The 9,957-nt window shown below is 34.4% G+C and overlaps 2 protein-coding genes across 2 annotated transcripts; one reads left to right on the plus strand and one right to left on the minus strand.

The window, feature by feature from the left end:
• Positions 1–437: 437 nt before the first annotated feature.
• LOC136219961 (uncharacterized) lies at positions 438–4,837 on the plus strand. The gene is made up of 4 exons (XM_066007582.1): positions 438–1,521; positions 2,174–2,364; positions 3,204–3,410; positions 4,458–4,837. Exons 1-4 carry the CDS (start codon positions 468–470, stop codon positions 4,587–4,589), a joined length of 1,584 nt encoding a protein of 527 aa, XP_065863654.1. The 5' UTR covers positions 438–467; the 3' UTR covers positions 4,590–4,837.
• Positions 4,838–7,121: 2,284 nt separating this feature from the next.
• LOC136216852 (uncharacterized) lies at positions 7,122–9,568 on the minus strand. Its single transcript, XM_066003401.1, has 5 exons — positions 9,255–9,568; positions 9,059–9,165; positions 8,349–8,493; positions 8,043–8,237; positions 7,122–7,504 (listed from the first exon to the last, which is right to left on the minus strand). The coding sequence occupies exons 1-5, from the start codon at positions 9,465–9,467 to the stop codon at positions 7,265–7,267; spliced, it is 900 nt and encodes a 299-aa protein (XP_065859473.1). The 5' UTR covers positions 9,468–9,568; the 3' UTR covers positions 7,122–7,264.
• Positions 9,569–9,957: the final 389 nt, after the last annotated feature.

Below are 9,957 nucleotides of genomic sequence, written 5' to 3' on the forward strand. Positions count from 1 at the left end.
AATTAGACTCATTTTTATTTAATGTCATAGGATTTTATCGAGCCTAGATTTTATTTGATATTTAATTTAGTTTAATCTTTAATAATATGTTTATTTATTATTGATATTTTTTTTGGTAGAAATATTATTATTATTATTATTATTATTATAAGCTTATTAATGTCCAATATTATCATTAAATTATTTTAAAGTCTAATATCATCATTATTGTTACGTTCGATTAAATTCGGTTAAGTTCGGTATCATTCAGTTAAGTTCAGTAGCATTCAGTTAAATTCAGTTCAGTTCAGTTCAGTATTCAGTATCATTCAGTTCAGTTCAGTGCAGTAGCATTCAGTTCAGTTCAGTTTTTTTCAGTAATAAAGAACAGACCCTAATTGTCCCTTAATTTAAAGACATTCAAGAAAAAAGAAAACTGTTAAAAAGAAAAAAGGAAAGGAAAAAGATTGGGCTCCCTTCCGCTAACGATGGTGCGGCTCCCTGTAATGCCATCAGACACCCTCCACCGGCTTCGGCTAATTCCGCCATCGGCATCAATCCGGTTCCCGTCGAAGCGCACCAATAGAAAAAACCATCTACGCCCCAAAATTCTTAAAACCCTCACTAAACCCTTGCCCACTGCTCCTTTTCTCGAGATTGTTCCCGTAGAGGTCACAGTTCCTAATCCCATTCCATTCTTTCCGGAAAATGAAACTATTCCTCTAGATACCCCTTCTAGGGAAATTCATTTCGAAAATTTCCCGGCTGATGAAGCTGATAAGCTTGAAGAATTTCAAGCGTCGGAGACAACTAACAGAGGTGGAGTTGTTATTAATATTTCTGCTAAGTCTGTTTTGAAATTCTGTGTCTGTTTGGTTGGGGTTTTTGTGATTCAATCATTATGTGCTTTTTGGTTTGTGGAAAATACTAATTCCTCTAAGAAAGAGAAGAGGTTGATTGATTTGAATGGTAAAGGGAGTGTTTTGCTGAATGGAAGCAATGTGGCTTACTTTGATGGCGCTGAAATGGAAGACAAAATCAATGAAATTAGGGCAATGGCAAGGGAAGCGAGAAAGAGGGAGAAAACAGAGAGGGAAGATGACAACGAAGATAACGACATTGAAAGGGAGATTGGTGCAAGGTTAGCTAAGTTAGAGAAGAGATTGAGTTCCAATAGAGAGAAATTGCCTGGATCATTGATGAAGTATTTGGGCCTTTTTGGGAGTGAAGAAGAAGATGGGGTTAAAGAGAAGAATTTGGAATTGAAAGAGGATAAAGAAAACTTGATGTTCAGGAAAAACCTGAGATTCGGAAGTCCTTCAATGGATTCAAGGACTAATCCTAAAGGATTTTCTGGTTCAAGTGACCCTAGAAGAAGTTCAAATAGCACAAATGGAAGTGATCCAAATGGTCAAAGTGTTGCTGAGACTAGTGAAACAAATACTGGAAGGGAAGCCATGAATAAGCAGCTCAATTCCTCTCAAACTGATGGGGACAATTTGAAGCAGGAAAAGGTGGATTTGCAAAAGGGATCAGATTCTGGTAATTTTCTGCTTCCAATTATAATTCAAATTCAGTAGTAATTATTCTAAATAATCAGGATTTATCAATTCTGTATTCATTTGGAATTGTGGGTTCTGTAGTAGTATATAGGAGTTCTTTTTTCTACTCACTGGGTTCATCAAGTAAACTTACTGTAGATTTTTTCTCACACTAACAAATTGGGTAAATTGAACCTATATTCATTGAAGTTTGAAGTTGGTTTTCTTACACAGGTGGTACTGAACTTCATTTTCCTTAAGATCATTGAACTTCACATTAATTTCAATAAATTCATTCTGGATAGAAGACACTTAATTATATGTCAACTAAGCATCCTATCATATAAGAATGTGACTTTTAAATTTTACACCAGCCATGAAAGTTAGACATGTTTGGCATATGATGCTTAGTCGGTATATAGTCAATTAAGTATCTTCTATGTCACATCAACATTCCACTGAGTTATCTACAAAAATTGACTTGAATGACTTCATTGAAATCAAATGTGAAATTCAGTGATATTTGTGAGTTCATTGATATTTGTGAAATAGATCCCAAATTTCAATGACAAAGTTTGCTTAATGGCTAAAATGAAGAATTTGGTGATGCTGTTAAGACTTTTTCTAACCTTTAGTGCGTTTGTTAAGTGAAGTGACAGAATCATCCAGATCAAAAAAATTGGAAACAGAAGTAAACCAGAAAGCTCGTAGAAAGCCTAACGGGTTTGCTTCATCAAGCAGAGAAAGAAGTAGAGATTTTGGTAAGAGGCCAAAGGCCAAGATCAGAGATAAACAATCAGCTGTACAAGCAGTTTCTTGGTGGTTGAATCTTCCTTATGTTCTGGTATGTTATTACAACTTTCATTTTTATACTAAAGTTTCTAACTATTTATGTATCTACTACTTCTTATAAGATTTTTCCGAAGTAAATAATTTCACTTAGCTTTACTTTTTCTTTATCCATTTTCATCTGTATAACTGATTAGTGTTACTAGCTATCTTATTGCCTATCCATGGCTAGGTGGATAATTTTCCTTTGTACAATGGGAAATGTTTGTTGTGCTATGGCATTAATTTTGGAAACCTATGGCATTAGTTTTGTATAGGAATAAGGTACAAATTTGTCTCTAACCTTTTTTCTTGAAGTGCACATATACCCTGAACATATGAAATAGTAAGATTTTAGGCTCAAATGTTTCCAATCAGGAGCAATGTTAGGCCTAGTTAACATGTCCGATTAGGGGTTCCGTTACTTGGGCTTCACAGTTCCTTGTTCGAAACATTGTCCTAAATTTACTATTTCATATGTTAAGGGTATTATGTGCACTTCTCCGAAAACATTAGGCGAAATTTGGACCTTATTGCATATGTATATGGTAAACAAGAACCAATTAAATATCCCCTCAACGTTTCGGGGAAATGCAGATAATACCCCTAACCTAACATAGGAAATAGTAAAATTTTGGACTCTACTTTTCCAACTAGGAGCAATGTTAGGTCCAAATAATGAAACCCATAAACGGATATGTTACCTGACCTAACATTGCTTCTAATTGGAAACGAGTCCAAGATTTTACTATTTTCTATAGTAAGTGTACATCTACACTTCTCCAAAAATATGAGGGTCAAATTTACACTATATATGTGAACGGTAAACAAGAACCAATATGTGTTCCGTTTCAGGCTATTCTTATGCGCAGAGGCCCAGAACATGAGGCAGCAGGATTATATGCTTTGAGAACAGATAATGGGGTAGATGGCGGAGATGAGTCCTCTTATACTGTTGCTTTTGAGGATAGAGGAGATGCCAATAACTTCTGTTATTTGCTTGAATCATACTTTGAAGATTTAGGGGACTTCAGAGCTGATATTGTCCCACTCTCAACTAAAGTAAGAACTCTAACTTGATTTGGCAAAACGCGTATTTGGAGTACAGGTCAATTCAATTTTTACTAATCAAGCCTCTAATCTTTAAACGAATACATTAAGCCTGTGATCAATTATTGTTGAACACATTAAGCCCCTGATCTTTTAAATGGATATGTTAAACCCTTGATCAGTTATTTTTGAACCCATTTAGCCCCCCTTGGACAGCCTAGTTATGTTCGTTTGATTCAAACTATATTTAGCATGCGTGGAATTGTTGCATGTCACTGTTTCCACGCCACTGTTCTCCTAAAGTAAAACAGATAAACCAATTGAGTTTTATTGTTTTACTGTAGGGGTTAGTTTGGGGTGATGTGTTAAGGTTATTTTACGGGTTGACAAGACATGTTAGGAAAAAAAAAATATTTGGCATGGTGATCTTTGTGTCAGGTGACATGTTAAAATAACTTAATGTGTTCAAAAATAATTTATCAGGGGCTTAATATATTCATCTAAAAGATTGGAGTTTAAGGTGTTAAAAAAAATTAATTAATTGCAATGTATCAATTTAAAAGATCAGAGACTAATCTATAAAAATTGAATTAATCAAGAGTTTAAATATGCATTTTTCGACTTGATTTCTCAGTGGCTGAAGTCATCTGCATAATTGTAATTAGAAGCCATGAAAAAAAAAGGCTTAATACATCAAGGGCTCCCTCAACTTGTCGTATTATTTGATTAGTCTCCTTAACTTGTTTAAAGTGAACTGTTGATCCGTTGAACTTGATTAAAGTGATCTATTAACTCCTTGAACTTGTTTAAAATGCCTTATTGCCCCCCTGAACTTACTTAAGGTGACATGTTAGCCCATGAACTTGTTTAAAGTGGTATGCACTTCAACTTGTCCTACTCTCCACTTTGTTCTGCCAGATAGACCTTACTGGGTTAATTATGTCGCTTTAAGTAAGTTCAAAGACCAATCGGATTATTTGAGCAAAGGGCCTTTAATATGTTAAGCCTAAATAAGGTATGCTACAAGGAAAATATTCATTTCTTCGTTGATTCTTTTAGGATATTCAAGAGGAAGTAAAATCCGGTGCGAAAAGCATAATTGTTGTGAAGAAAGGGCAACTTAAGCTCTATGCTGGCCAACCATTTGGTGAAGTTGAGATGGCATTGCAGTCTTTGCTTGAACAAGATTGAAAGCACTTCGTAAGTATTCGTTCAAGCCATAGTAAGTAACTAATCCTGTATATTATTCTGAATCAATGGACAATTTTTGAACAAGATCACGGAGCTCGAGCTTAGCAATTTTGTCTGCTAATTGTAGAACAGTAGGTAGAGAGATGATTCTGTTATTAGATGGGAGGATCAACATAACAGAATGATGTTACTGTTTTATGTTGTTGTATTCTTTTTCTTTTAGAATAAAATCAATGAAGTTTTGATCTTGGGATAAAGTACAAATATATGTTTATCTTTGTCGGTCAAGAGTAATTTTATTATTTTACTCCTTTTTTTTTGAAGCAAAATGGTCAATTTTACTCTTAATATTGACAAAATGGGTCAATTTTTAAACATCATGAAAACAGTTTCACGTTCTACTTTAGTTGCATCAGTTGGCTAAGTAAGCAGGAGTTTTGCATTTTATTTGCGATTTCAGAATAGCTCAAGCTTTGGAGATGAGATGCTTTTAACTTAACAAAGTATTTAGCCAACAAGTGCAAAACACGCTATAATAATACATACAAGATGAGACACAGTGCAGTGATACCATGTATATAGTAGGAAGCACCGACACTTGTAAGAGGTTAGCGTATGAGTATTGGACACACATCCGACACTCTAAAATAAGTGTCTCCTCTTTTTATTTTTAGGGTAAATTCCAAAAAAAACCCCTGTGGTTTCACCGATTTCCAAATAAACCCCTATGGTTTGTTTTTACCAAAAAAAAAGGAGTGTGTTTACGCCGTTACCTGAAAAACGGAAAATCAGTTAACAGTGTTAAAAATGAGGGGTAAAATTGGAAATTCCGAATTTTTTTAATTTTCTCTTTTTTTCTTTTTTTTTCTTTTCTTCTTCTTCTTCTTCTTCTTCTTTTCTCCTTCTTCCTCTCTCTCTTCTCCTTCCTCTTTTTCTTCGTTTTTTTTAAATCGGTTCCAAAATCGAAAATCTGGAAATTTCCCAGATTCCTGGAATCTGGAAATTTCCAGATTTCCGATTCTGGAAATCTGGAATTTCCAGAAACATGAGCTACTTCTTCAGGTATGTGATCTTTGCTAATGTGGTTAAAAAATTGAGATTTGCACATAAATGATTCGAGATTTAGACATAATGTCGTCTACCTCAGAATCATTGTAAACGAACCATAATGGCATATATTGGTTATTATTAGGAGAGCAAAACAAATGAAAGAGGATAATCGAGGATCTAAAACCTTTGACCTTTAGCAGTCTTCACGAATCAGATCTGTGAGAATAAAATTGTAATTTCAACACAAACTTAGATTGTTTCTTCAGATCTTGGGCTTTCCAATTATTGCAACAGAAAGATTGGCAATAAGGTCGTGTTTGAAGCACTACGAGGCGTGGTTATGATACTGGAGGGAAAAGGATACACAGTTCGGTTCGGTGTGTAGTTCTCGGTATACAAGCGTTAGTGCGAGTTGCAGATGTTAATCGATGAAAATTGAAACTAATTAAGTTTGAACTGCCACATGGCTGAAACTAGTAAAATAACCAGAATCGGAAATCTGGGAATTTCCAGATTTCTGGAAATTTTCAGAAATCTGGAATTTTCCGATTTCCGATTTTGGAAATCTGAAATCGAAACAAAAAGAAACAAAAAATAGAAGAAGAAAAGAGAGAGAGGAAGAAAAAGAGAAGGGAGAGAGAGAGGGGAAGAAGAAGAAGAAGAGGAGGAGGAGGAGGAGGAGGAGAAGAAGAAGAAGAAGAAACAGAAGAAGAAGCAGAAGAAGAAGAAAGAAAAAAAGAAAAATAAAAAAAAATCGTTTTTCCAAATTTACCCTTCGCCACGTCAGCATTTTTAACGCCGTTAACCGATTTTCCGTTTTTCGGGTAACGGCGTAAACACGCTCATTTTTTTTGGTAAAAACAAACCACAGGGGTTTATTTGGAAATCGGTGAAACCACAGGGGTTTTTTTTGGAATTTACCCTTATTTTTATTTTTTAATGGGGACATGGATCTCAAGTTAATTAAGTAGAATATAAAGGTATTTTTTAATAATTTTACAAAAAAAAGAGGGACAAGAGGAAAACCCTAATAGAAAACTCAAAATCTAAAGAAAAGAAATGTAGAAGAAGCTTTTTTAGTAGTTTAAATAGTTTGAAGTATTAAAATGTTTTTTTTTTTTTTTTATATGAATTAATGACTTATTATGGATATTATTTCTGGTTTACAATACATTTGACATGTCCCTGTTGTGTATTGTGTCTCATATTTTTTAAAATTGCTGTTTGCTGCACTGGTACTTAAAAGTAGTACCTGTGTTCTGATAAGTGATAATATGATGCATATGTAGGATGTTTGCATCGATTTATGTGTTAATAATATCCATAACATTAGATCCTCAATTTTATCATTTACACATGGTAGGAGTTAGTGGAGTAAGTAAAGCCTTGTTTAGACTTGACGCAACGGGGCCGTCTTTTTTTTTATCATAGTCAGAAATCATAATAACAGGACATGGATCCTGCATTGATAGTAACAGAGCTCAACTTCGTTTTTTTAATAAAAAAAGGCAGATATTATTGATTCGCATGTAAAAAGTAGAATTTTACATAGCTCCTTCCAAGTTTGTCTCGAGCCCTAATTTCTACTACTCGTGCAACCACAATTAACACTGAAATGTAGTAATCTAGTGTGAAGTAGTAATTTTGGCCATAGACAGAGCATTAATGGCTGATAAATTGGATTGGCAAAAGCTTTGCCATGACTCCTGCTTCAGCTCTTGCTCTTCACGTTCAGTGTATGCTTCAAATATAGCGATTACCAACTTTCTTGCTGCTTCTCTTGCCTCCGGTAGCCTATCCTTCAACGAATATGCAGCCGTTTGAAGCAACAAAACCAATCCAAACTCTTTCATTCCTTCCAGACCCTGCAATTAAAACCGCATGTCATTATCATGTTACATGGAAACGGGTGCAGAAACAAAAATCGGGCAAACAATATCAATATTTGTAAACAATGTAGGGAACGGACAATTAGCTCCTTGAAGTTGTTTAAAGTGACATGAGTAACTCTTTAATTTGTCAAAACAACGGGATATTTAGACAGTTGACATGTTTATATTTGGCCGCTCCTAAGACTCGAACCCGTGACCTCTTGGTCACACCACAACAACGTTTACCGTTGTGCCAAAGCTCGCCCTCTTTTGTTTGTATTTATATATTAAAAAATTAAAGACAAGTCACATAAATAGAAGAAAAAAGAAAATTTTCATTCTGAAAGATTGTAAGAGATGATCTTTAGGTTACTAAATATATAATTAGCATTAATCTATTTCTAAAAGCACATTGCATAAAAAAAATGTTTCCAAATTCTAAGAACTAGAGTTTCAATCAAAGTTTCCATACATCATAATCTTGCATTAACAAGCAAAAGTAGGCAAATATAGCAGAGAAATGAGAATTTACCATATTGGAGGCACAGTTGGAGATGCATATTGCAACTTTGGCCCTGATTCTAAGATTGGCATGGCTTACATATAGCTGCAGTTTTTGCAGCAGAGGCAGAGGACTAATGGATTTCACCATAGCAATTAGTGCTAGATCAGCTTCGTCGCACACAAACCGTTTATCTTGAGAAGATTTGAGGAGCAACTGCAGAAGCTGTTTACCCACAAAACAAAGAAAGCCAAATCACAATCAACAAAATTAGGGGGATAAAGAAAAACACAAGGGAAGAAGAAGAGAATTGTTCTGTTCTGTTCTCATTCTCACCATGCTATCAAAGACATCAGTAGTGAAGTCAAGTAATTTGTCACCAAAGACTTTGAATATATCAGTTGAAGCCATGATTGAAGTCTTACATAAAGCACTTCTTGGGTTCTTCATTGCCTTCACCACTACCACCACTACCTTTTCCCTATAGAAATCAAACATATTTATAAATTTAAGAGTCAAGAATTTCACAATCAAAATGTTTTGATCCATGGAGCTTTGGTCATTTGGGGGAAAACTCAGAGTCTTGTGAAAGAGTATACTTATGGATTTGGTTACACATTCATCTCAAAGCCTTCAGCTGGTGAGTTAATAGGTCTTTTCTAATTTTATACCCTTCATTCATCTCATATTCTTAAAAATAGGTAAAACTGAACTGGTATAAAATTGTGCATATTTCAGGAAATTGATACATCTGTGGTTAATTACCAAAAAGAATTCTTCATTTCGAGTGGATTTTAAACTATTTCAGTGTGTGATTTTGGGTTGCCCTACCAGTCAGAAAGGCGATCGTTCCGCCAGTCATAATTTTGGTGAAATATCAGTCCGCTTTCATGACTGGTGGGATGAGCTAAAATCATTACATAAACATAAATAGTTTGAAATCCATCATAAATGAAGAAATTCTTTAGTAATTAACCACAAATGTCTCGATTCGCCCAATTAAAAAGCTCGGAATCTGTTCATATATTGAAAGAAACCTCTCTTACAAGATTGGGAGCAAAAGAGACGAGTGATGCAGTGCAAATCGTCTAGCATTGTTCAGCGAGTCGCAAACCTTTATCCAATCCTTCGAATCTAAACCATCAACCAAGCCCTACAAATTCAAAACAAGATAAACCCTAATTTAATTGACAGCAATTTCAGAATCAGAATCACAAAAAAATCCACTGAACATTTACTTACTTGGATCTTAATCTCAGGATCTGGTATCGGTTCGAGATTCTCAGAGGAGATATAATCGATAACAGCAGCATCCGTATCAGGTAGAAGTGGAACCATGTTTTCATCATTTACGCCAAACTCAGCCTGTTTTTGAATCGGAGTCGAGACCTTTACTTGCTTTTTGGGTCTTTCTGGCGTTAATGGGAGAGCATTATCAATGGGTCTTAAGGCCATAATTTGATTTTTGTTGGAGGTGCAGAAATTGTGTAGTGAAGATTTCGATATGATGAAGATTGAAGAACGTTATTTATTAGTCTGCCTGTGCTGCGAATTTTTACCTCTTCTAAAAATTTAAATTTTGAACAACATTTTAGAGACGTTGAGCTTTTCATGTAACGGTCACCAGCAACCTTTCATTTTTGCGGAGGAGGGAATTCTCTGTAGTTAGTACTAGCTAAACCCGTTATATTATAATATTATAACTAAGATTTTGTTGCAACTTTAACTACAATAAATTTGGATAAAGAGTTAAATTTGCCCTTGGGAAAGATTAATTTTACTCTATAAAATAATCAAATTTTATCTTCATAAGTAAAAATATTAGTTTAATTTTAATGATAAAAAAATCTAGTTAAATTTCACTATTTTCTAATTAATACCTTTCATAAAAATAACTAGAAATTGTAAGCAAATAAAACATTTTTTTTCATTTAAATAAATTTTA

The sequence above is a fragment of the Euphorbia lathyris genome, chromosome 2 (assembly GCF_963576675.1).
Source record: "Euphorbia lathyris chromosome 2, ddEupLath1.1, whole genome shotgun sequence".
Taxonomy (NCBI): Eukaryota; Viridiplantae; Streptophyta; class Magnoliopsida; order Malpighiales; family Euphorbiaceae; genus Euphorbia; species Euphorbia lathyris.

What these genes read in the sequence shown, in the direction of transcription:
- LOC136219961 (XM_066007582.1), top strand. Translation starts at nt 468, where the DNA reads ATGGTGCGGCTCCCTGTAATGCCATCAGACACCCTCCACCGGCTTCGG. An exon ending in GCAAAAGGGATCAGATTCTG is followed by an intron (nt 1,522 to 2,173) that starts GTAATTTTCTGC and finishes TGTTAAGTGAAG; the next exon opens with TGACAGAATCATCCAGATCA. An exon ending in TGAATCTTCCTTATGTTCTG is followed by an intron (nt 2,365 to 3,203) that starts GTATGTTATTAC and finishes GTTCCGTTTCAG; the next exon opens with GCTATTCTTATGCGCAGAGG.
- LOC136216852 (XM_066003401.1), bottom strand. Translation starts at nt 9,467, where the DNA reads ATGGCCTTAAGACCCATTGATAATGCTCTCCCATTAACGCCAGAAAGA. An exon ending in CTGATGTCTTTGATAGCATG is followed by an intron (nt 8,238 to 8,348) that starts GTGAGAATGAGA and finishes GTGGGTAAACAG; the next exon opens with CTTCTGCAGTTGCTCCTCAA. An exon ending in CCAACTGTGCCTCCAATATG is followed by an intron (nt 7,505 to 8,042) that starts GTAAATTCTCAT and finishes TTTTAATTGCAG; the next exon opens with GGTCTGGAAGGAATGAAAGA.